Source organism: Geotrypetes seraphini, chromosome 12 (assembly GCF_902459505.1).
Source record: "Geotrypetes seraphini chromosome 12, aGeoSer1.1, whole genome shotgun sequence".
Taxonomy (NCBI): Eukaryota; Metazoa; Chordata; class Amphibia; order Gymnophiona; family Dermophiidae; genus Geotrypetes; species Geotrypetes seraphini.
In genome coordinates, this window is record NC_047095.1 from 44591571 (window position 1) to 44619028 (window position 27458).

Genomic DNA, 27458 nt, shown 5'->3' on the forward strand with positions numbered 1-27458 from the left:
ATGGGCCGAATACACACATACTTTTCTCTGTTGCCGCACTCTTTGACCAAAAGATTTGTAAGCCTGCAACTACGTCAAGGTAGACTCTTTCAGCAGGGCCCTAACCTAACCTAAACTAAACTAATCTATACCTATCTATTCTAAACTAACATATGTCTAATACTGAACTAATAACAAACTAACAAACATCTGCATAATAAATAACTAATAAATAATAGTGCTAGTAGCTATAATTCACTTTTGAATGTAAAATCTCAGTTAAAGATTTCTTTTGACCTTTGTAGGCCAGAAGTAGATCACAATTGCACAATATTTTTTGTAACAAGTATTAAATGTGTTTTTATAAATACTGTAAGCTTAATAAATATATCAGAAAAAACTACACATCTGAGCGCATATCTGAACATACACATCTGTATGATCCCATCCTCCTCTGCTTGCCTATAGCTGCATCATGCATGTTAAAAATTTACGATATGTTAATATGTGCACCTTCCTTCCTTCCCATCCATCCTCCTCAGCCTGTCCTTACACATCCACAGCTGCATGTTAATGATGATGTATATGTTATGATGATAAATAAGTGCATATGAGCACATCATTAACATGCAGCTATGGATGAATATAAAAAAAAAACAATATTCTGTACAATTGTCAATTTATAAATCAGCGTCTTCTCCCCATTCTCTCTTCCCCATTTCCCTTCAGCGTCCTCAGCCCACTCTCTCTCCACTTTCCTTCAGCACACGCACATAAAAACAAGCAAGTAATTTATATCATTTTCATTCTATTCATTCATAGAAATTAAAGTCTAAATAATGCCAGTCACATAACAAAACATGATTAAATTCCCTGCAGTCAAGCCTTCAAGGATTACTAGATGTCTTTCAGCAGTTCCCCTCCCTCCCTCCCCCTTACCTTTGTGGCCAAGTCAAAATGATCTACCAACAATAAAATTTTAAAAACACAAAGCACGCTGTACGCAGAGAAAATGTTAATTATCATTTATATTCTGCGGGTTTTCAAAGAGGTCAAGGCAGATGACTTTATGCAATGTCACCTCAGTAACAACTATACAAAAATAGACAAATATTCCCCCTCCCTTTTTACTAAAACGCGATAGCAGTTTTTAATGCAGGGAGCTGCGTTGAATGCCCCACGCTGCTCTCAACGCTCATAGGCTCCCTGCGCTAAAAAACGCTATTGCGGTTTAGTAAAAGGGGGCCATAGTGCAAAATATAGACAGCATATATAAATTCTCAAAGCAGACACATTTTGATCACTAAATTGAAAATAAAACCATTTTTCCTACCTTTGGTAATTTCATCAGTCTCTGGTTGCACTTTATTCTTCTGACTGTGCATCCAATATTTCTTCCCTTCTTTCAGCCTCCTGTATGCTTCCTCTCCTCCAGACCTCATTCCCTCCCCAAACTTTTTCTTTATTTCACCCTGCCCCTTCTTTCTTTTTCTCTCTCTCCATACCCCCTTTCTTTCTGTATGTCTGTTTTTCTCTCTCTCACCCTGCCCCCTTCTTTCTCTCTCCACATCCTCTTTCATTCTTTCTCTCTCTCTCTTTCCATGCCCCATTTTTCTTTGTTTCACCCTGCCCCCTTTCTTTCTTTCTGGCTTCCTGTCCCCCCTTTCCTTCTTTCTCCCTGCCCTCCCCTATGCCACCACCATTGGGAAAATGCTGCCACCGCCACTGGGGAATAGGCTGCCACTGCCGCCATCGGGAACAGGCCAGCGCCGAGTTCGCCCTGCTTCTCTTCCCCGCGGAGCCAACCAACTCTCGCCACCCGACGTCTAACGTCGGAGAGGACGTTCTAGGCCAGCCAGGCAGCGATTAGCTGGCCCAGAACGTCCTCTCCGACGTCAGAATTGACGCGAGTGGCGAGAGTTGGCCCGGCCCCACAGGGAAAAGCAGGGAGAACTTGGCGCCGGCCTGTTCCCGATGGCGGCGGTGGCACTCAAGTGACTAAAGAGCCGCAGTTTGCCGGCCTAGGGAGAACACTAGAGGGTGTCCAGCTGTGCACCCCCTTGGGACGTAAACCCGGGGCGGGGCGGACCGCCCCCCCCCCCACCCTGGTATGCCACTTTCTGTACCTCACTCCCTCCCTATGACCAAAAATTCTCCTTTCTTCTATTCCCCGTGTACACAACCATCTCTTTCCCTCCCTTCCTCTCTCCCAAGTCCTGCCTTCTGTGTCCAAAAACTCATTCCCTCCCCCACCTCAATATCTCTTTCCCTCCCTTCCTCTCTCCCAAGTTCATGCCTTGTGTCCAAAACGCACTCCCTCCCCCCTTTTGTGTTCCGCGTTTGCCTCCCAGCCCATCTTTGCAACTTTCTCAGCAAAACGAAGCTCAAGCCGCGAGGCTTGTCTTCTGTTTCCTGCCCGGAGCTGACAGGGGGCCCGGTCTCCCCCAGGGTCTTAGGCCACAGTCTAGGGGGAGGGGCGGTCCGCCCCACGTGGACAGGAGAGAGCTGGACGGGGGACCCGCGGAGTTCAATACATCTCGAACCGCGAGGCTCATCTTCTGTTCCTGCCTGCCCTGCCACGCACAAATAGCCGACCGGAAGTATTCTCCGACGTCAGCGCTTACATCGGGGAACACTTGCGATCGGCTATATGTGAGCGGCAGGGCAGGCAGGAACAGAAGACGAGCCTCGCGGCTCGAGATGTATTGAACTCCGCGGGTCCCCCGTCCAGCTCTCGCCTGTCCACGTGGGGCGGACCGCCCCTCCCCCTAGACTGTGGCCTAAGACCCTGGGGGAGCCCGGGCCCCCTGTCAGCTCCGGGCCCCTGAATGCAGGACTGGTGGTACTGCCTTGATGGCGGCCCTGGAGGAGGGTGTGGGCGGAGGGATGGTGGGGTTTGAGTAGTGCACATGTAAGAGTCTCTGGATTTCACTGTTATGATTCTTTACTTGCTCTTTTTTCTTGAAAACTTTAATGAATATATATAAACATAACACCAATGGTTAGCTCCTAATTATTAGGGCTAATGGGCTCATTGCTCAATTAAATTCCATGTGCGAATTGAACACCCACCCACATTTGTGCATGCAATTATGAGCGCCATATATAAAATACAGGGGTGAGTGATTTAGGCTGATTTAGCACTTATGCACATAACTGCCAATTATTTGCAACAATCACATGCACAGGGGCTTTCATTCTAGAAATTAGGTGTACTATTGGCACCTAGAGTTAGGCAGTGGCGTTGTAAGGGTGAGCAGCGCCGCTCCCCCGCCGCGTGCGTCCCCTTCCCTTTCCCCATATCTTTTTAACTTCTCCGACGAGAGCAGCACGCTCATGTTGGCTCACCCTTTGATATCATTTCCTAGGCACAGGTGCAGGAAGTGATGTCAGAGAAAGTGCCGACGCCGCCACGGGCCGCAATCTTGCGCTGGGGAAGTAAAAAAGGTACAGGGGAAGCGAGGATGGGTACTGCACCCTTAGGAAGGCTGCAGACCCCCCACCCACTGGATTTAGGCACCAGTTTATAGAATGGCTTTTAAATGAGAAGAGGTTGGAAATCAACTATGGAGCCCTTCAGCACAAAACAGCAGTGAACACATGGATTTTTTTCACTTCTAAGAAGATGTTTCTTCTTTTAGACTGTTCGTTCAGTCATTCATTCTAAGTATTTTGGATTACTGTAATATAGTTTACTTAGCGGGTTATCAAAAAAAATTTTCATAGACTCCGCATCTTACAAAACACGGCAGTCCATTTCATTTTCAATCTGAAAAATTCAGATCATGTTGCACCTTATTACCAAAGACTACTTCGGTTACCAGTTGAGGCCAGAGACAGATTTAGGTTTGGTTGTATATGCTATAAAGTCATTTTTTATTCATTAAGTAATAAGTAAATTGTATGTGGGAGGAGGAAATGTTAAACATCCCCCTAACAATAATTTATCTGTTAGTCTCAGTCATTGCTCAGGCTCTGTGTTTTAATGATGCCAGGATGCGATGAATATATTTATCTGCAGCACACAAGGGAGGAAGAAACAACAAACACAAGGAGGGAGTATGATCCAGAAGATGAGAATCAAGGAGACTGAAGTTCCAATAATAACAATAACTTTATTGAGGCATCTAAACTGTGACAGTTCCGATGGCCTAACACAGCTGTGTTTCATCAAAATACTGTCTGAGTCAGGGGTACAAAATGACCTGAATACAGCAACCAGCAATTGTACACAAATATAAAGTAGGTCTTGATAAAAACTTGATAAGCTTTAGGAAGAAAAAAAAATGCAATGCTATAGCTCAAGGGTAGGGAACTCCGGTCCTCGAGAGCCGTATTCCAGTCGGGTTTTAGGATTTCCCCAATGAATATGCATGAGATCTATTTACATGCACTGCTTTCAATGCATATTCATTGGGGAAATCCTGAAAACCCGACTGGAATACGGCTCTCGAGGACCGGAGTTCCCTACTCCTGCTATAGCTCCTACATGTTTCTGTGTGTGGTATATTTGTTTACAGATCTCTCGATAACCATAGCCTATGATTGCAAGCCCAGTGAAGGTTTTTTTTTAGCCTGTGTGGTGTGCTTTTGATTTTCCTGTGTTAATCTTATTCCTTATGCAGTAAGGCTTTTAGTGCAGAAAAATCCATGGTAAAACCATTGTGCCACAGTGGTAAAACCACTGTGGCATTCAAATCCACTGAATTTTGGCATGGTTATTTAGATTCCCTTTAGCACATTCAGCTTGGGGTTGAAGAAAAAAAATCCTATGTGGGAGCAACAGTCACCAAAGGTGAATTTAAGAGTAACATCAGGAAATATTTTTACACAGAAAGGGTGTATGAGGCACAGTGGTTAAAGCTATAGCCTCAGCACTCCGAGGGTGTGGGTTCAAACCCCTATTGCTCCCTGTGACCTTGGGCAAGTCACTTAATCCCCCATTGCCCCAGGTACATTAGATAGATTGTGAGCCCACTGGGACAGACAGGGAAATGCTTGAGTACCTGAATAAATTCATATAAACTGTTCTGAGCCCCTCTGGGAGAGCAGTATAGAAAATTTAATAAAGAAATAGTGTGAAAACTTTCACCCTCCATAATGGCTCATTCTACAAATGCCTAACAGCCAATCTCATCAGTGATGTCACAATGGCTTGATTGTCCTATATTTGACTCACTTTTACTACATTTTGATTTCTAGAGTGGTGCAGTGGTTAAAGCTACAGCCTCAGCCACACTGCTCCTCGTGACCCTGGGCAAGCCACTTAATCCCCCCATTGCCCCCGGTGCTTCAGATAGTTTGTGAGCCCACCAGGACAGACAGGGAGAACAGTATAGAAAATTGAATAAATACAAATACTAAAGCTAGAATGTTGTAGGGACAAAAACAATCACAATTCAAAAAGACACGAATAAACAAGCACTGCAGTGAGCATTAGCAGTAAATTTGAGAGACTAAGATCATACTCCACTTGCCCTGGCTTAAGAGTGAGGTTAATTCGTGTCACGGTATGTGCAAAACTAACTTACTTGGAGAAACTACTCTTGGCAGAATCCTTATACGAGGAAAAGGATGTAAGCAAAACTTAAATTAACTTCACACGCCAAACATCAGGTATAATCCCAGATGGGTGTCACCTGAACGGTGTGGCAAGTACAACCTCAGAAAAGGGCACAGAGGAGTGTAACCTGCACAGAGCATCAGATACAGCCCCAGAAGAGCATAGAGTGTAACTTGCACAAAGAGATAGATACAAGCCCAAACAAGGGCACAGAGGGGTGTAACCTGCATGAAGTGGCAGTTACAGCTCTAAGCAAAGGGCTGTAATCTATACGGTGTGGCAGATACGATGCCAGACCAAATCACAGCAGGCCCGCCATATTGCTCTTTCTCTGCTTTCATTGACTATGCTGCTATGTTACTTCACCTCAGAGGACTTGTGGTCCAAGTGGGCCCAGTTGCCATTCCTACCCAGACACTAACTTTTCCAGGGCACAAGGAGACCCCCTGTATCAGAGAGCCTCTGATACAGGTAGACCCTGTTCCCCCAAGACTACTTAGCAGGGAGGTGTCCAGTGGTGTCCCTTTCTCATTACCACCATATTGTAAAATGCCAGCACCTAACCCCTAGCGATGTGTTGGGACTCACTGTCTGGGGATGGGGGGGGGGGGGGGTCATTCTACCATATAAGGCAATTCCTGATTAACTGGCATTGCCTTATGTAGAAGACTGACACCTAGTGGTGTGATATACCTGTAGAGGTCAGGTACCACCAGCAATTTACAAGATAAGATGCAGCTGGAGGCCTCCCCAGACCAAGTAAAAGTAAAAACCTTTGCCAGAAACCAAGTACAACTAAGCTCCTGTGGGTCCCTAACACAAGCAGTTACATACCTGACTTCAAAATCCCCCTTAAATTGACAGATAGGAACTTTAGGGTACAGTTAGACTTAACACTTAAGCTGATCTCCCAAATCCAGTGACCTTCAGGAGCTGCCTCTGAAATCTACAAGAACTATGCTGCCTCTTTCCTTACACGGAGAAGGCAAATCTTGCCACAGCGGTTCACGCCATGATAACATCAAGGCTGGAGTGCTGGAGTACGCACTACATTGGCGTGACCACAAAGAGTTTGTCCCAGCTCCAATTGATTGAGAAAGCTACAACATGACTGATAGAAGGTTGTAAGCCACATGATCACATCACACCATTCCTGCAAAAACTTCATTGGCCGCCAGAACAATATAAAGTTAAATTGAAAACTCTATGTCTGATCTTAAAGGCCCTTAAAGGAAATCAGTCAGAATGTCCTGCTGCAGACCTCAAAGGTCACTAAGGTCCTCCCCAAGGAACATTCCTATTCATATCCTCTCCAAAGGAAATCACACAATGTGACACCCAGCAACAAACCTTCTCCAGAGTAGCCCTCACACTCTGGAATGCACTCCCTGAAAGGTCTCGCTTAACGCAAGACTGTCTTTACTTTGGGGAACAGGCAAAAACTTGGCTCTTCTTTTCTCTGATCTTTAATGGAAAAAAACCCCAAACCAACAGGCTATTTACCCTTCTAAGAAAAAAGAAAATTAATTCTACAGTATATAGTATATGGCACATAAAAAATTCCCTTCACATCCTTTCTCCCCCCCCTTTTTTTTCCCTCCCTTTCTTCTTTCTCCTTTTCTTTCCCTCTATTTCTTTATTTCTCCTCTTTTATTTATTTATTATTAAAAAATTTATATGCCACATACAGCTATGCGGTTTCCATATCACAAAGATTCAAAATATCACTCCAAAATAAAAGCACCACACAAGCCAAGAAAGCTAGCTTATTACTTAAGCGAAAGAAAAGCCTCAGACAAATGGAGAGGTGTACCCACACTCTTCCACCCAAGCATCATAAGCAAAAAAACTTTTGCACAAGTTTAAAGTTAGCAGGTGGGAGCAAAAAATAGCCGAGAATGATTAATGGTAAAAACCACTGAACACAAACAGGCCAGGCCGATGATCGTTTCGTGGCCGGTAACCACTGCTTCAGGGCCTTAGCGCCAAATCCAGGCTATCAGTACACAGATTCTAACTGCTGCTTTCAAACACAACTTTCAAAGCACTTTGGTTACCGGCCACGAAACCGGCCTGGCCTGTTTGTGTTCAGTGGTTTTTACCATTAATCATTCTCAGCTAATTTTGCTCCCACCTGCTAACTTTAAACTTGTGTGAAAGTTTTTTTGCCTATGATGCTTGGGTGGAAAAGTGTGGGTACACCTCTCCGTTTGTCTGAGGCTTTTCTTGGCTTGTATGGTGCTTTTGTTTTGGAGTGATATTTTGAATCTTTGTACTATACTTCCCTCCATTCCTCCCTGTTTTTTGTGTTTCCATATCACATACATAAATCCCTACGATTATCACATATAACACATGTCTAAACAACATTTTATCTTCTTCGTTTCCTCTCTCGACAATATTAGGTTGCCTCATCTCAATTGGTTTTTGCATATATTCTTTTGAAGGCTGAAAGTATATGTGATATACATTTCTTAATACTCAGGTATATTTTAAATTTTTTACAAATTCGATATGATTTCATATACGATTGATGTCCAGTTGTATTTGAAGACATTTTTTTAATACAGTACTGCCTGTTGTTTTATGATTGTGTGTTTTCTTATATGTATGGTATATGAGCATTGGAGAAGAGCTCTTTTAGGCAGGTATAAAAAACAGAGTTGCATTTTGATTATTTTATATATATATATATATAAATAAATTTTTTTTAATATATGCTTTTAAAGTATTACTGTAATTTCTATATTCATTCATATATTTTTATACATATCCAACTTTTTAATTGCTTGTTCAATTTTAATGTTATTTTTAGAATTGTGAGTTGTTTTTATTCAGTTTTCCATCAAAACTTCATTTTATATGTAAACTCCTGAGGCAGACCGTAGAGGCCAAAACATGTATGTGTCAAGTTTTGATTACACTAAAGAAATTGAGCATCACAGGTCACCTTTTCTGTCTTTCTTGTGTCTCTACCGTGTGAAGGTAGGATCAATAGGAGGAAATATTTTTTCTCTTAGAGAATATTTAAGCTCTGGAACAGGTTGCCAGAGGATGTGGTAAGAGCAGTTAATGTAGCTAGTTTAAAAAAAGGTTTGGACAAATTCCTGGAGGAAAGGTCCATAGTCTGCTGTTGAGACAGACATGGGACGGTGGCATGGAATGCTGCTACTATTTGTTTTTTTTAGGTACTTGTGACTTGGATTGGCTTCCGCGAAGATGGGATACTGGGCTAGATGGACCATTGGTTTGATCCAGTAAGGCTATTCTTATGTTCCTATTCTTCTAGCTAGTTTCTATGTAGCTGGTTTTAAAAAAAGGTTTGGACAAATTCCTGGAGGAAAAGTCCAAAGCCTGCTATTGAGACAGACATGGACGTTGATCGGGCGTATTCTACAAGCGCGCCTGACTATTAAGAACGGCCTCGTCCACAGTCCGTACATGCTGTTCCCCTAACGATGCCCTTTCTTGAGTTCTGCACACTAGAATTTACACACACCACTTTATAGAATATGCTTAGAAAGTTGTGCATGTAACCTCTAATTAGCACCAATTATTACTTGTTTGTTACCATTTATTGGCGCTGATTAGTTTGTTAAACAAGTTGCGTGCAAAGATTGGCAGTGCGCATCGATCTGCATTCACAACTTTGGCCACATTATAAAAAATCTGGCTCACAAAGACTGCACATACTATAGTTTATTGAAAGCTTCTTTACCGCTACTAACGACTGGGAAGTCAATTCACAGCGGTTTACATGAGCTTCTGATCTGAATTGGTGTTACTATACATGAGCTTCTGTAAAGATGCTACAATACATAGAGTTAGCGTTTTATGACATGGATTTCAATACAGACATACAGTAGACACTATGTTAACCAGAACTCAAGCAACCAGTAAAAAAGAAATAAATAAATAAAAGAAATACTGTAAAGCTTTAAATAAAAATGAAAATAAAATAAATTTCTGGTGGAAATTTAAGTGTAAACTTGACATGCCACACCTGAGTACGCCCACACTTTGTCTACATGTCTGGTAATTTGCCTGGAACAGTTTATGTTATAGCATAGTATAGGGTATAATATTAGTAAGGCCTATTTTTAATAGTAACTCTCAAGCAACCAGAAACATTTATCCGGCATATATCAATTCCCATGGGTGCTGGTTAACTGAGATGCTACTGTAATTAAACCATAATCAATCATCCTACTTCTTTGTGCCTATTTATACCATAATCAATGTACCTTACTTATATATATATATACACATATATTAGTATCATGTAGGGTGTTCTAACAACTCCTATTTCTTTGCATGCTTAGTATCTGTATCGTGTTCTTTTTTCATACTGGAAATACTAACTTCTTGATACATCTTGTTATCTGTGCTCTGTCTGTAATATTATTCTCTACAATTTTGGGTCTCCCTATTGTGTTCATCCTATCATGTTCCTACTGGGGACTAGCCAACTATCTCCTCTAAGTTGTAGTAGCAGGACTTGCTTATCCACTCCTACTTTGGGTGAAATAATTTTCCTGCACCTTTTCTGACTTCATGTGCAATCCTTAAATTAGTCACCCTTATCTGTATTTAACTCCTGTTACTCTATCATATGTTTATATGTTCCACCTCCGCTTACACCCTGTGCGGTCTATATGTGTTGTGCTGACATAATAAGTAGCATCTTGCACCATAATGTACAGTGCTATTTGAATATGTTTACTGATGTAATTGTATTTTGCCTATGTTCAGCTTCTTATTGCTCTACACTGCTCTGGGTGATAAATAAGTTTTAATATATATAAATTGGTCCAGGGCTCAGGATAGGATGAATCTAACATAGTAGATGATGGCAGATAAAGACCCGAATGGTCCATCCAGTCTGCCCAACCTGATTCAATTTAAATTTTTTAATTTTTTATTCTTAGCTATTTATGGGCAAGAATCCAAAGCTTTACCCGGTACTGTGCTTGTGTTCCAACTGCCGATATCTCTGTTAAGACTTACTCCAGCCCATCTACACCCTCCCAGCCATTGAAGCCCTCCCCAGCCCATCCCCCACCAAACGGCCATACACAGACACAGACCGTGCAAGTCTGCCCAGTACTGGCCTTAGTTCAATATTTAATATTATTTTCTGATTCTAGATCCTCTGTGTTCATCCCACGCTTCTTTGAACTCAGTCACAGTTTTACTCTCCACCACCTCTCTCGGGAGCGCATTCCAGGCATCCACTACCCTCTCCGTAAAGTAGAATTTCCTAACATTGCCCCTGAATCTACCACCCCTCAAATTATGTCCTCTGGTTTTACCATTTTCCTTTCTCTGGAAAAGATTTTGTTCTACATCAATACCCTTCAAGTATTTGAACGTCTGAATCATATCTCCCCTGTCTCTCTTTTCCTCTAGGGTATACATATTCAGGGCTTCCAGTATCTCCTCATATGTCTTCTGGCGTATGAGGAGAGACTGGTTATATGAGGAGAGACTAGTTATATTTGAGGTCTGTGGTCCAGATACCCTAGACCAGATAGTCTCTGGGGGACTACAAGAATCTTTGCAGGTGAGGATATAGGGTAGAGAGTAGGGGGTCATGCCAGTAGACTGATTGGCTTGTGTGAGGGTTTTTTTTTTTTTTGTAGCTCTTCCTTTCTCTCAGTATGTGACTCAGGCCCCTGGTAAGACTTGTTAAACCAGTCTTACTTGGCATGACAGCTCTGGCTCCAGTGCTCAAAAGGGTTCGCGTGAGCTGTTGCTGATTCTCGTAGCAGCCACCAGAGACCCATATGCAAATTGTAAAGGGCCACAGGAGCCACACCCAAAACCCCTTGCCCCATTACAACCATTACACTCACACAGTACCCAAGATATCATTCACACATGCCAGACACGCCTAACGCACATCTGAGCTCAGGAATTACCCAATACCTTTTCTCTCCGAAAATATTTTATTTCCAGAAGCACATATCTCACATACATACAAAGAGAGAAAATATCATGTGTGAAAAATACACAAGCAAGCCAAACATAGTCCAGTTTATGTATTACAAACTAGAACCACACATTACAGAAAAAAGGATGACATATACTTGCACAAGTAAAATAAAAGCAAAACTTTTCTTTAACAATCCAAAAGCTTTATAAAGGCTGTCCCCAATTCACAGTAATCTGAATAATCTGACACTCTAAGTGCAGACAGAAACTCCAGACTCAGGCCTAGAACATAATAACATAAGATTTGCCACTGCTGGGTCAGCAGTTCGCTCACATGGCAGTCCTTATGTCAAAGACCAGTGCCCTATTTGAGTCTAGCCTTACTTGCGTATGTTCTATTCCAGTAGGAACTTATCCAACCTTGTCTTGAATCCCTGAAGGGTGCTTTCCCCTATAACAGCCTCCGGAAGAGTGTTCCAGATTTCTACCACTCTCTGGGTGAAAAAGAACTTTCTTACGCTTGTATGGAATCTTTTCCCTTCTAACTTTAGTGAGTGCCCTCGGACTCGGGGTCATGGACTGAAACTGAGGGGCAACAGGTCCAGGACAAATATCAGGAAGTTTTGTTTCACACAGCGAGTGGTGGACGCTTGGAATGCTCTCCCGGAGGAGGTTGTGTCGGAGACCACCATTCCGGGATTCAAGGGCAAGTTGGAAGCACACTTTCTTGCAAAACACATTGAGGGATACGGGTAAATAAGGTCTTCAGCAGGGAACACCTGGATTGGCCTCCGTGTGTGCGGGTCGCCGGATCTAGGGTCTGATCCGGTGAAGGCATTTCTTATGTTCTTATGTTCTCTTCACCTTGGAGAGGGTGAACAATCTCTCTTTCTCTACTAAGTCAATGCCCTTCAATATCTTGAATGTTTCGATCATGTCCCCTCTCAGGGAGAAGAGGCCCAGTTTCTCTAGCCTCTCGTTGTATGGCAACTCACCCAGTCCCTTAATCATTTTTGTCGCTCTTCTCTGGACCCTTTTGAGTAGTACTATGTCCTTTTTCATGTACAGTGACCAGTGTTGGACGCAGTATTCCAGGTGGGGGCATACCATGGTCCGGTATAATGACATGATAACCTTTTCAGTTCTGTTTATGATCCCCTTCTTGATTATTCCTAGCACTGTTTGCCCTTTTCGCTGACGCCATGCATTGCGCGGATGGCTTCATTGACTTGTCTACAAGTACTCCCAAGTCTCTTTCCCGGGGGCTCTCTCCAAGTATAGCACCGGACATCCTGTATTCGTGCATATTTTTAGTACTGACATGCATCACCTTGCACTTATCTACGTTGAACCTCATTTGCCATTTTGCGGCCCATTCCTCGAGCTTATTTATGTCTCTTTGTAGGTCTCTGCAATCTTTCTGTGTCCTCACTACTCTGAATAACTTTGTATCGTCCGCAAATTTAATCACCTCACTCATTGTGACAATTTCTAGGTCGTTTATAAATATGTTGAAGTGCACAGGCCTGAGCGCCACACCCTGTGGCAATCCACTTGTGATACTTTTCCAGTCTGAGTATTGTACATTCACCCCCCACTCTCTGTTTCCTATCCGCCAACCAGTTTTTAATCCACGTGAGTATATCACCCTCGATTCCATGGCTTGCAATTATTCAAAGTAGATGTTCATGTGGAACCTTGTCAAACACCTTCTGAAAATCTAGATATACGATGTCGACTGGGTCACCCTTGTCTATCTGCCTATTTACTCCTTCGAAGAAGTGCAATAAGTTTGTAAAGCAAGATCTTCCTTTTTGAAGCCGTGCTGGCTAGTCCTCATCAGTTTGTGTCCCTCTTCGCCTCTACCATCTTTCCCGGTACCAAAGTCAGACTCACTGGTCTGTAGTTTCCCAGATCTCCCTTCGATCCTTTCTTGAAGATCGGCGTAACATTTGCCACTTTCCAGTCTTCCGGAATCTTTCCTGATTTGATCGACAGATTGGTTATTAGTTGGAGCAGTTCAGCTATAACCCCTTTCAGTTCCTTGATTACCCTTGGGTGAATGCCGTCCAGTCCTGGGGATTTATCATTTTTAAGCCTATCAATCTGTCTGCATACCTCTTCTAGATTGACCACCGTCCCTTTCAGTTTCCTGTCTTCATTTCCTGTGTATAGCCTGTCGGTTTCCTGTATACTGGATATATCCTCTTCGGTAAATACAGATGCAAAAAATGTGTTCAGTTTGTCGGTGATGCTTTCTCCTCCTTTCGTACTCCCTTTATTCCCTGGTCATCTAACGGCCCCACCGCTTCCTTTGCGAGTTGTTTCCCCTTAATATAGCGAAAGAATGGCTTAAAGTTTTTGGCCTCCTTGGCTATTTTTTCTCTGTAGTCTCTTTTGGCCTCTCTTACCACCTTATAGTACTTGCTTTGATGTAGCTTTGTGCTTTTTCCAGTTTTCTTCCGTTTTTGTCCTTTTCCATTTTTTAAACGAAGTCTTCTTGTCTCTGATTGCTTCCTTCATTGCTACAGTGAGGCATGATGGTTCCTTGTTCTTCTTCCTCTTGGAACCCTTGTTGATAAGCGGTATATATAAATTTTGCGCCTCTGTGAAAGTGTCTTTAAAAGGGTCCATGCTTGCTCTAGTGTATTTACAGTGCTTATCCTCATCCTAATCTTCTTCCTCATCCCTTCGTAGTTCCCTTTTCGGAAGTTCAGTGCCTTGGCCATCATTCTGGATTGATTTTTTGTTCCTGTGTCAAGGTTGAAGTGGATCACATTGTGATCACTGTTTCCCAGCGTCCCTTCTACTTCTATACCTTGTGCCGGTCCTCGTAGTCCATTTAGAATTAAGTCTAGAATTGCATTTCCTCTTGTATTTTCCATGACAAGTTGTTCCAGGAAGCAATCGCCTACAGCATCCAGGAACTTAGTCTCTGCAGCTGGAGTTGCCTAAGTTCCAATCTATCCCCATTTAATTGAAGTTGCCCATGATAACTGCGTTGCCTCCCTTGCATTCATGTTTAATCTCGTCTGTCATTTCTTCATCAGTCTCTTCGGACTGCCCTGGGGGTAAGAAGTAGATGCCAATCTTTGTATCCGTTCCATTTGTTCCCGGTATTTTGGCCCATAGACACTCTACCTTATTGTTCATTTCCGGTGTGTTCTCTCTGGTAGACTCAATTCCCTCTTTTATGTAAAGGGCAATACCCCCACCTTTTTGTCCTATTCTGTCTCTGCGGTATAGCTTGCATCCCGGTAGTACAGTGTCCCTGACATTGTCCTCATTCCACCATGTTTCTGTGATGCCGATGATGTCTAGGTTATCTTTCTGTGCTATAGCTTCCAATTCCCCCATTTTATTCCGTAGGATCCTTGTGTTTGGGTATATACACTTTTTGCAGCTTGTTACTTTCTTGCACTTTCTTCCTCCTTCTGTCTCCCTCGCTTCCGTCCCTTTCGATCTGTTGGGATTTCTATGTTGCCTATGATCCTGTGAGTCTTCCCTGCAATCTTCTTGCTGTGCTACTGATTTGCTCTTGTGAGAAGGCACCAGATACAGTTTCTCCCCCTTTTACTGGAGTAACCTGCACAAATAACATACATATAATTTGCATGCTACTATGCTGAGTATCACCCGGTAAATTAAAATGGTTCCCAACACAGTATTTATTAATGTGTTGGAGCTTTGTGCATCCTGCCCTGACAAGTCTCTTATGCAGTGACAGGAAAGGAAAGATTTTACTATTGATGAAGCAAAAACTGCATATTACTGCAGTAATGTGCACTGTTTGGGGGTTGGTTGGTTTGGTTTTTGTCACTGTATTCTTTTCATATAGCATAATAATTTGCAAGTGGGAGTAAAAGGGATATGGATTTTGCAAAAATGTGCATCTGAAAATGGTATGTGATCCATCACATGGAACCTTAGCACAGCATTTAACCCAGAGCTTTTTACATCAGCAAAGCAACATAATGGAAGCCCACTTCAAACCAAATATTCAATGCACTTTTTTGTTGTGACTTGTAAGCTCCATTGAAAGAATGACTGTTATTCATATGTGCTCTTACTGCGCTATGTAAACCTATTTCATACTATTTGTAGTATATAGAAAACAAAACAAAAAGAATTCAGGTGATACCTTTTTTATTTGATTAACTACAGCATTGTTAGATTAGCTTTGTAGGAATAACAAGAACAGAATGGGCAAAAAGACACCGTACAAACGAGCTGCATCGAGACAGCCGGCCTCCCACAGCCTCACCTGTCCACACCACTCCACCAAACGCACAGAAATAACTCCGTAAGCCCGCACACAATGCAAGGACAAGTGCACGCCGGGACTTGTAGTCTCTTTAGCTGGCGCCCTTCTTTTCTCCCGACGTTGCGCAATGTCGTCACCGGCCTACATCTCCCATGACGCTTCGCGGTTGCAAGTCCCGGATGTGTATCCCGCCGGAAGAGAAGACGGCCTTTTCCCCAGCCATCTTGTGGCTATTCACGGCGAGCTTTTCGCTGCAACCCTCGTAGAATCGGAGGCGCATCCCTCTGGAAAAGGGCCATCATGCCCGGACATCTGCAGGAAGGCTTCGGCTGCGTCGTGACCAATCGGTTCGACCAGCTATTTGACGACGAGTCCGACCCGTTCGAGGTATTAAAGGCCGCCGAAAACAAGAAGAAGGAGAGCGCTGGGAGTCAAGGGGCCGCCAAGACCGCCGCGCAGGCCGCCAAGCAGCCGAGGAAAGAGTCTCAGAAGGACCGGAAAAACCCGCTGCCCGACAAGAAGGAGGAGAACCAAGCGCCCGTCCCCCTGAAGAAAGAAGGTGAAGGAGCGCGGGACGGGGCTGTGCACGGCCACCTCCTCCTCGTGAGCTCATGGCGGGCTCTGAGCCGGGCACTCCCCTCCCCTCTCCTCTCCTCCGGCGAGCGCTCGAGCTCACGCCGCGTGATGCGGAGAGGGTCGGGGCTGTCACAACACAGCTGGGGAGCACGTGGCTGCAGGTGCTAGCGGTGGTGGCCGCTTTCCCCCCCCCCCCCCCCCCCCCCAATCTTTGCAGGCCTGAGGCTGGTGGCTGCTCCTGGTGTGGGTAAAGCGTGGTGCACCAGGCGTTGGTCATTGTTGATGCCAGAGTTTTAGGATTGATTTGCCGCTTTTGGGAAAAATAATCTGAGGCAGTGTGTAGCAACAAGTAACCTGGTAGTACAGAAAGAAGTAAAAAAAAAAAAAAAAAAAGTTTGATACATATTTTTTAATTTTCAGGGTCAAAATATAGATTGCATAGGTTTATCAAAGAAGTCATTTTACACTTCTTGTGACGCCTTGATCTGCTGTTTTGTGTTGTATGGAGTATATTAGTTGGTTCCACCGTGGGATAAAGGCGTAGCTCTATTTCTGGTTCCAGTTTGCCACCTTTATGGTTTGTGTTGCTTTCCGTTTCAGGGCCAGCATAGAAGTAAATGACATGGTGTATAACAAAAATGGTTGAATTGGCTCCTAAGGTTACATAGTGTAGGATAATTGCCTTATGAAAGAATGGAGTTAAGTGCGTGCTTTATTTTCTAATGGCGATAAAAAAAACTTTTTTCTGGAAAACTTTAAAGTAGTAAGCGGTATGCATAAATAAAGTGTTTGATAGAGTAATTAGTTGCTGCAAACTCATTGTGAGTACTCTTCCCCCCCCCCTTCATTTAAATACAGGTGTATATAATTATGGTGGCAGAAAAGAATTCTACCCCAAATATTGGATGATGCAGTATCATGGACTGCAGTTAATAACGGGCTTTTTCTTTAACTTTTCATGGCACAAGGTCATCTTTCCCTTCTGTTAAGTTTTTGATATTTTACTAACTTTTTAATCATTTGTGTTTTTGTTATCACTTATATTGAGGCAGAAAGTTTTACAGAATTTGTTGCTGAAGGATTTGTTCAAGTGTAAGTACTATAGATGTAAAAATTCTGTGGGCAAATTTCTGGACATAAGTTTCCTACTTACTAGACTTATTAGCTTGATAGACTTGGGGGTTCAACTTATCTTAACTTCTGAGAGCAAACAACAGAGACTTCTGGTAGCACTATAGAAATAATAGTAGTACAGTAGTTAGAATTGGCTGATAGTTCCAAGTGATCTATATTGGTGGTTATCAGACAAGATGGACTCTGTACATATTGGTCTAAGCTGAAGTGGCCTGTCTTATGCTCATATTTAAAAATGTGATAAGTGCTCCTTTTGCTTTTGGCTTATGCATTTGTGACAAATACTGAATTTTGGTCAGCCAGGGTTTTTCTTTTTAGTTGAATGTAAATGGAATGTAAACAGACAACAGTGGCTACAAAATAAAGCAAAAATTTTTTAATTTAACTATTGAAAATTTAGCATTATATTGGTTAACTAGAGATTTGTTTACTTTTACTATATTTTGTGAAACAATCTGATGGTCTAGTGGTAGGGCAGTATTGCTTGCTGTCATGTGAGAGACCTGGCTTTTATTCTAGAGACTGGCTTTAGGCTTGCTGGGGGGTTGGGGGTTGGAGAGGCAGCATTCACAACCCTTGGGAAGGGAGGCTCATCCATCATACTATATAGTAACAAGCAGTGGCTGGACATGCACAATCAGTACTGCTTCTAGAGGGATTTATGGTATGTGTCTCTTGCCTTGGACTGTTACTGCAGTGTATTGGCTAGACAGAAGCAGGAAAAGGGGATACAAATGTGCAAAAAATCTTCAGCTGCAAATGAGGGTTCATGACAACAGACTTTATTAAGGCTGATGCTAGTTGAAATCACAGGTCATATGGTCTTTGCCATCGTTTTTCTATCAAATTTGGCTAGTTGCCCCAACTGCTCAACCATATTTGGTTTTTACAAAGGAGCACCATCAGGCATTTCATGCTTAATGTTGAGCCACCCATTATATTCCTATGGGTGGCTCAGCATTGTGCTTCTTGGCACCTTTGCAAAAGCCTACCATAGTATCTTCTTCCATCCCCCTTGATTTTTAAGAGTAATCAGATAGTCATGGTCTCCAAAGACTCCTCTTTAGAGATTCCACACCTCCAACATCCTTTTTGTAAATTAATATGTGTGTATCCACTTTCATTCTCATATTATAACTTATAGTCCCAGGACTTTCTTTCAAATGACAGAGGTCTGGCTCCTGTAGATTTATAAGGTTTAAATGTAATTTATTTAATTAATTTTCTATCCCATCCCCAAAGAGTTCAGAAGGGGTTACACAGGTTAAACATACATAATATACCAGGTTACTATTTGCACTGGATTTTCCATAATTTCAGTACAAATTTATGATAACAAGTTTTTATCCTAACTTGACACATTGTAGGGATCTAATACTAATATACCGTCCCTGCCTTTCTTCTAGAGCAGTACTTCTCAACCAGTCCTTGAGGCACACCTAGTCCTATCAGGTTTTCAAGATACCCACATTGAATATGCATGAGAGAGTGTTGCATACCAAGGAGGCAGTGCATGTAATAATATCTCAAGCATATTAATTATGGATATCCTGGAAATCTGATGGGACTAGGTGTGCTTCAAGGACTGAGTTGAGAAGCACTGGTCTAGAGTACAAGTAGTAAAATATTTGTCCCATTGAGCTTTGTTGTGAAGACCATTAATCATTTTAGTAGGCACCTTCTGACTGACTCCTTCAGAGTTCTTTTGAAGGTATGGTCTCCAGAACTGCACACAGTAGTCACCAGAGACTTCTATAAAGGCACTATCATCTGCTTTATGCTGCTGACAGTTCTCCCTGTGCACCCAAGCATTTTGGCTTTTGTGGCTGCTTTACTGACCTGCTCAGCCATCAAAAGATTTCAGATATGATCAACTTCCTCCCCTCACCAGAACCTGTCCTCCTTTCATGGACAGACCTTCTTCCTTTTGTATCAATCCTTTGAACTGGATGTCCCAAAGGTGTTGGGCTTTGACTGGCTGTGAGTGTATATATGCTCAGTGGCTCTCAGACCTGTCCTGGGGGACCACTAGCCAGTTGGGGTTGCAAGCTATTTATATTACTTGCTGCCTTTTTTTTGAAAGTCCATTGAAGGCAGTGTACAGCAATAATAAGTCAACAATAATTAAAAAAATCAAATGACAATACATAATATGGCATAGTATGCTATATTCCAGTGTCAACACAATAAAACATTTTAATAAGCAGCATAAGGTATAAGCAAAGTTGAAATATGATAGGTAAATGAAGTATACATGAGAGAGATTTGCATATAATAGTAAGAGGCACGCGGATCTCGTGCATATTCATTAGGGATATTCTGAAAATCTGACTTGGTGGTCATGCCCACCAGCACATGTTTGAAAACCAAAGTATTAGCTTATAGTTTATTAAAACGTTGATATACTGCATAGCTCAAAGGACACAGTTGCTTTACAATAATAAATAAATAAATCCTGGATGGCCTGTTCTCCTAAGCCTGACCTGTATCTACTTAATATTCATAGTTGTGTGTGCTAATGTATGCATACTCGCACTATTACATGCAATTGTGCACCATGGTGGAGTAATATGCCTAAGTGCAAGTCTAGGCATGCATTATAGCAAGGTTGGGTGTGCAGTAGAGAGAGGACTACCATTCAGTGTATTTCTTGGATATTTAGATCTCGTCTTTCTCTTTTTGTCCCAATGTTTAAAATATATTTTGATTTCTTAATGCTTTGTGCATCCTTTATTAATATCCTTCTGTTCCTGAATATGCTCTTCATTTACGGATGCGTCTTGGGGTTCTGTTAAGGGTCACTACATCTTCATCCCAAGCTTCATTATCTGAAACATCATGGGCATTGTTCAATTATCTAGAAAACTCATCATTGAGAGAACTCCCATTTTTCAGAAATAGCCATCCTCCAGAATGATCCTTGTCTTTACCTTTCCAGACTAAAGATACTTTTCTGGATTCATACCATGAAGTAGAGCTAAATAGGCACAGCTTAAAGTGTTATACATCTGAATATCCTTAAGAATAAAAGTGCAGTTAGAATGAAAAACTAGAGTCTTGTTTTTTGTGAGGAATATAGTAATTTTGAGAATTTATAAAATGATTCTTTTTTCCTCCCAGATTAATCCAGTGTGAGTGCAGCCAACTGAAACAGTACAAATTGTATGCATATTCTTCTTAGTACAAAGTTGGATCTTCATCATGATAGCCAAATTATTCCCGTCTTGTTTTTGTGTATGAATTTTGAGAAGAAAAATCTGTGAGGGAAAAGAATGTGGATAAGAGAGAGTCAAAGTGAACATACAAAATACTAAATCAAAAATACTTTATTTTTCTCCCTCCTTGATTCTTAAAAATTTCGGCTGCTGGTCAAATTTCCAAAGAGGCCCCCACTTCTGTGTAGTGTCTAATTATAATGATGAAATATTTACAGAAAGTCCTTAGCTTTCTATGTCTATAGACATCAAATAAATATGCCTGTGTAGTCAAGGAGTCATGGAATCACTTGGCTGCCAAGGTCAGTTAGACAGGACAGTGCAGTAAATGCTGAAACTGAATCAGTTGCTTGATGTTTATCCCATTAAAATAGCAAGGTAAGAATTTGGAAATCACATACGGTACTACTTTCTGCCTTGCTCTTAAAGCTGACTGAGCTGTCCTTTGTGGAGGTTTTTGATCTTAGTGGTTTTATAGTTCAAGGTACCCTGTAACTTGGTTTTTCTCTATGGCAGTGCATCACACTTGCCACTGAAATGCCAACTGACCTCCAAATCCTTTTTTTTCTAATTTTTTAATTGATTTAGTATGAATCTGAGGTTTGGTTTGGTGGACTCTGGGGACCACTAATTCTGGCATCAATTTTGCCAAGCTTTGTGTTCAGATTTTACATAAATGGCATTTTACATGCTGGAGTAAAGGATTTTTAAAAATAAAACTTGGAATTATAGTAAATCCATGTAAGGTGAGAGCTACATACAGTATTATCTTGGAAACATTTCCTTTTCAGCTTAAATATCATACTTTCCACACTTAAGTTTTTCTATCCTATACATGCTGCCCTTACAAAACTGAAAGCTCTAGGAATTTTCCTATTATTTACACATTGGGAGAAACTAGATGGGCAATATAGTGCATTCCATCCTGTTAATTTAGGTTTTTTTGTTGAATTGTGCCTTCTTGTAATGATCCAAAATAAGTAGGCTCTATGTGAATTTTACCATCCCAGTAATTAGGCTTTATGCACACCTTCAAGTAGCTTCTCAGGTCAGCTTAGAGAACTTGTTCTTACCAAATGAACCTCATGCTAAATGTTGGTTGGGTGGGGAAGCCAGTTTGACATGTATCTGGCTTGGCGTTACAGAAAGTTGTCTTGACTGTAACCTCGCCCACAAGTAGCAGCATTTATTCTAAAATGCATGTTAGGGGTGGGGTAATGCAATTTTGTGAAACTCTGGAGTATTTTTTTTTCTTTTAAAGAAGTATAACGGAAACCATATTATAAAATTTAGCTCTCAGCTTAAACTAACTAATAAAAAGATGACTTTATGTTCAGATAACGTTTATATTTTCTTGATCTCCGAGGGCTCGTAGCCATAATTCTGTGTTTGAGGCAATGAAGGGTGACGTGACTTGCCCGAGGGTCACAAAGAGGATGAGCAAGATTTGAAACGTTGGCTTCTTTGGCTCTCCATTCACTGCTCTAACTACTAAGCTGCCACACCTCCCTTGTCTTGCTTATGTTTAACAGCTAAGCTTTTTGTGCCAAAACTGCAGTCTAACATCAAACACAATTGGGAGCTTTTTAGCTCCTCTAGGAATTCCATTGCTGTACTGGAAGCTATAGTGGACTTATAGGAATTACAGCTATCCAAGTTTGTTTGTTTTTGGAATGATTGAAAATATGCAAAGATGCGTATAGTCAGTGGGAAGGTGTTCTGCTTCTGATTTTAGCGTGTCTCCATTTGTACCAGATTCGGTGGTGCCAGAAAAGTATTTGGTGGTGCAGTTACATACTTGTATCTTTAGGAGACATATTGTTACAGAAAACAATATGATATGAAAAGTCTGCCAGCCATCTAAGCCGCTTAGGTTTGGGGTTGGGGTGGTGGTGATGGTGGTGGTGGTGAATGTTTAATATGCTACCAGATTTGGCTTCTGCTCAATGTTTGTTGTAGCTGCAATTTGTATAGTGTGTTTTCCAGTAGTGCTGAAGCTTAAGACTAACAGTGGCTATGAGCCTGTTGATTTCTGACAACTCATAGCTGCTTTGCTCCTGAAGTCACACTTGCAGCTTGCCCATGCAAATTGTCTGGCTCCTGTTTTAGGAATAAGAAGGGTTGGCAGAAGGCCTGATCAGCAGCAGACGACACAGCAGCAGCCGCAGCAGCAGCAGCAACAACAGCAGCCGCAGCAGCAGCAGCAGCAGCCGCCACTTCAGGGGGAAGGCAAACCTAATGACAGAAGACCAGACAGACGGCCACCTCGGGAGCGCCGCTTTGAGAGACCTGCAGAAGAAAAGGGTGAAGGAGGGGAATTTTCTGTGGATAAGTAAGAGGTTTTTTGGTTTTGTTTTTTTAACCTTTTTTCTGACCAGAACTTTGAAAGTAGCTGTGATATTTTGAACTCAGAAGTTGCAGATCCCATTTCTCATTTTTAGGCTTTTGTGTTTAGCCACCTGTTCTTCCAGCATAATGCCCTGAAAACATGATGCATAACTTAAATTTACAGAAATTCTGTTTTGGTTCAAGTTCTTTTCAGCCCTTATCCTGGACGTTTAGGTGTCAGGCACCTGATAGAAGCTTTCCTGAAGCTCTGTATACTGATTTCTTAATACCAATTTTTCTCTATCTTGGTGAAAGAAATCCTGAGTTGCAGTCTTAGATTTTAAGTTTGTTTACTTTTTGTAACTTGCAATATTTTACATGAAACTTGAATTTCAGAAAATAATTTTGTACCTCTTCAGCATAATACTAATGTTAGATGCAGTAGGGAGGGAGGTACCAGGGGTGGTGGTGCCTTGGCATCACTGCACCATGCACCCCCTCTTCTTGCCCGCTGCTTGGGCCCCCGTCCCGCATACCTTGGCTCCCTTCTGATGTCACGTCCTGATCCCGCACCAAGAAGTGATATCAAAAGGGAGCCAAGGCTGGCGTGAGCAGTAGGTGGATGATGCAGCTTGTGCCAGCAAACATTTCAAGAGGTACGAGGGGAGGAGGAGAGGCACCGGTGTCCCAGCCAAGATGGCACCTGGGCGGTCTCCCCCGCCCCCCTAACTACGTCACTGGTTGGTTTATTTATTTCAAAATTTCTATACCACATAAAATTATGCGGTTAACATATTGATTACACACATAATATACTAATCGCCCTTTAGTCGCATGGATATGAACAGACAATGGACAGACATCTTATCAATTAAACGTTCAGCAATAAAACTGTAAAAAGTTAAAACCCAGATATTCATTGGTACTGCATCTTACAGGAAGAACAGAAGTAGTAACGTTTTCATAGGAAAGCATTAACAAAGAGCTGCGTTTTCAACATTTTTTAAAAAATTGATCTTTCCAACACAAAATCACAGTATGCCTGTCAGAGCAATCCAAAGTTTGACACCCGCCACTTACATTATTGATGTTCCAATTCTAACATGAATAATAGGCATCTTCCTATCTAAACTCAATTTCATAGTGTTTTCAGACTTTAGATTTCTTCTAGGTTGGTAAATTTCAACCAATTCTTGTAGTACCCTTGGAGCAATATGGTACAATATCTGATGGATGATTGCAATGATCTTAATATGTACTATTTGCTGAATAGGCAGCTAGTGTAACTGTTTCAGTATAGGAGATATACTGTACGTGATCTAGGAACCCCTGAATCAGTCTAGCAGCCGAATTGATCAGCATCTGCAGTGCCTTCAATTTCCCTTTAGCAATTCCTAGATACAGTGATTTACAATAATTTACTCTACTCAATATTAAAGCTTGGACCACACTACAAAAATCAGATGCTGGTAATAATGGTTTCAGTCTATAAAGTGGTTGCATTTACATATAACTTACCCTGATCGTTTTCAAAATTTGCTTTCCCATTGTCAGATAGCTATCCAAGCACACTCCCAAGATACCGTATTTTCACGCATATAACACGCGCGTTATACGTGTTTTTACAAACCGTGCATAGCCTTGCGCGGTATACGCGTGAGCGCGCTATATAAAATTTTTTTTTACATAGTTCCCCCCCCCCCGACGCACCCCCAACCCGAAGGACTGCTCGCACCCCCACAACCTCCTGACCCCCCCCATCATGTAGAAGCTCCTACCGGTGTCCTGCTGCTTCCTCTTCCGGCGGTTCGCCCTTTCTCTAATGTCAAGCCCTCTTGCCCCGCCGACTCCCCGACACGATCGGGGCAAGAGGGAGCTCAAGCTCTCTTGCCCCAGTCAACCGCGGCACCCCCGACACGATCGGGGCAAGTGGGAGCTCAAGCCCTCTTGCCCCCCGACACGATCGGGGCAAAAGGGAGCCCAAGCCCTCTTGCCCCGCCGACTCCCCAACTCCCCGACAATATCGGGCCAGGAGGGAGCCCAAACCCTCCTGGCCACGGCGATCCACTACCCCCACCCCGCACTACATTACGGGCAGGAGGGATCCCAGGCCCTCCTGCCCTCGACGCAAACCCCCCTCCCCCCAACCACCGCCCCCCCAAAGAACCTCCGACCGCACCCCCCAGCCGACCCGCAACCCCCCTGGCCGACCCCCATGACACCCCCACCCCCCTTCCCCGTATCTTTGTGTAGTTGGCCGGACAGACGGGAGCCAAACCCGCCTGTCCGGCAGGCAGCCAACAACGGAATGAGGCCGGATTGGCCCATCCGTCCCAAAGCTCCGCCTACTGGTGGAGCCTAAGGCGCCTGGGCCAATCAGAATAGGCCCGGGAGCCTTAGGTCCCTCCTGGGGGCGGGGCCTTGGGCACATGGTCGGGTTGGGCCCATGTGCCTCAGGCCCCGCCCCCAGGAGGGACCTAAGGCTCCCGGGCCTATTCTGATTGGCCCAGGCGCCTTAGGCCCCACCAATAGGCGGAGCTTTGGGATGGATGGGCCAATCCGGCCTCATTCCGTTGTTGGCTGCCTGCCGGACAGGTGGGTTTGGCTCCTGTCTGTCCGGCCAACTACACAAAGGTACGGGGAAGGGGGTGGGGGTGTCGGCCAGGGGGGGTCGAGGGTCGGCTGGGGGGGGCGGTCGGAGGTTATTTGGGGGGGGGCGGTCGTTGGGGGGAGGGGGGTTTGCGTCGAGGGCAGGAGGGCCTGGGATCCCTCCTGCCATAATGTGGTGGGGGTAGGGGTCGCTGTGGCCAGGAGGGTTTGGGCTCCCTCCTGGCCCGATATTGTCGGGGAGTTGGGGAGTCGGCGGGGCAAGAGGGCTTGGGCTCCCTTTTGCCCCAATCGTGTCGGGGGGGCAAGAGGGCTTGAGCTCCCTCTTGCCCCGATCGTGTCGGGGGTGCCGCAGTTGGCTGGGGCAAGAGGTCTTGAGCTTCCTCTTGCCCCGATCGTGTCGGGGGTGCCGCGGTTGGCTGGGGCAAGAGGGCTTGAGCTCCCTCTTGCCCCGATCGTGTCGGGGAGTTGGCGGGGCAAGAGGGATTGACGTTAGAGAAAGGGCGAACCGCTGGAAGAGGAAGCAGCGCAGGGCTCACGGAAGGGCCGGGACCGCCAAGAGAAAGCAGCAGGACACCGGTAGGAGCTTCTACATGATGGTGGGGGGTCCGGGAGGCTGTGGGGGTGCGAGCGGTCCTTCAGGGTGGGGGTGCGGGTGGGAGTGCGTGCGAGCTGTCCTTTGGGGTGGGGGTGCGAGCGGTCCTGCGGGGGTGAATCGGACGTTGGGGGGGGGAGCATCAGGCTTTCAAGGTGGGGACAGGACTTCAAGGGGGAGAGGAGAGTCGGGGCGGGCAAAAGGAGAGTCGGGGTGGCCAGAGGAGAGTCGTGGCGGGCGAAAGGAGAGTCGGCCAGCATGCGCGGTATACGGGTGTGCGCGGTATATAAAAATTTCTGTACATAAATTTGTGTTTTCCGCGCGCTATACCCGTGTGCGCGTTTTACACGGGTGCGCGTTATCTATGTGAGAATACGGTAGTCATCTCCTTTTTCACTTTCATTTTCTCCCCATCACAACTGCATTATCTATCTCAAAGTTGTCTCTGACCTTTTACCACCATTACCTCTGTTTTGTTAATTTTTAACTTCAAGTCATGTTCATCCATCCATCCCACAACTTTTTCCATATATCTTTGCAGGCACGATTATATGTTGGAAAAATCATTAATTGGGAAAAATAACAGAATATCATCAGCGTATATGCTGTACTGTACTGAAACTTTCTCCCCAGGGAGGCCATATATATATATATATATATATATATATATATATATATATATATATTAAACAAAATTGCAGAGAGGACTGATCCCTGAGGGACCCTTCTTTTAATCCCAACTACTCGAGACACAGTTTCCTTACTTACCCTCAGTGCTCGTTCCTTTAAATAAGATGAAAACCATTTCAAAACCTTCCCTGCTACTCCCAGAATTTCCAACTTTCTCAGTAAGGTGTCTAGATTTGCACTGTCAAAAGCCCCAGAGACATCTAAAGATACCATAAGAAATTTGTCCCGTTTATCAATTCGCTCTCAAGACCTCCAATACCGAAAGCAGGAGCAGTTCTACACTGTGTGCGTGACGGAATCCAAATTGAAGCTCATCCAGACAGCTTTTTTGTAAGATAAATTTGTTTAGCTGATTCAACACTACTTTCTCAGTTATTTTCCCAAAGAAAGGTACAACTGAAATAGGTTGAAAATTTTTCAAATCCTCAACATCCAATCCCTTTTTCTTTAACACCGGAGTTACTGTGAATTCCTTACATGCTATAGGTAGTTATCCTTCAAACTATGACTTGTTAACAAATGAGGCAACAAAGAACCTAATGTAGAAGGTATCTGATGTAAAATGCATGAGTC

General features: G+C 43.4%; 1 protein-coding gene across 3 annotated transcripts in view; it reads left to right on the forward strand.

Annotated features, from left to right (window-relative positions):
• Positions 1–15916: 15916 nt before the first annotated feature.
• Positions 15917–27458, forward strand: part of SERBP1 (SERPINE1 mRNA binding protein 1) — a 72389-nt gene continuing 60847 nt past the window's right edge. Inside the window, exons 1-2 of one of the 3 annotated variants that reach the window (XM_033915293.1) lie at positions 15917–16299; positions 22775–22997. In XM_033915293.1, the coding sequence (XP_033771184.1) occupies positions 16041–16299; positions 22775–22997 (482 nt within the window). In that variant the 5' untranslated portion in view covers positions 15917–16040. The remainder of the gene's footprint in view (positions 16300–22774; positions 22998–27458) is intronic. The other 2 variants (XM_033915292.1, XM_033915290.1) reach the window with 2 other exon arrangements.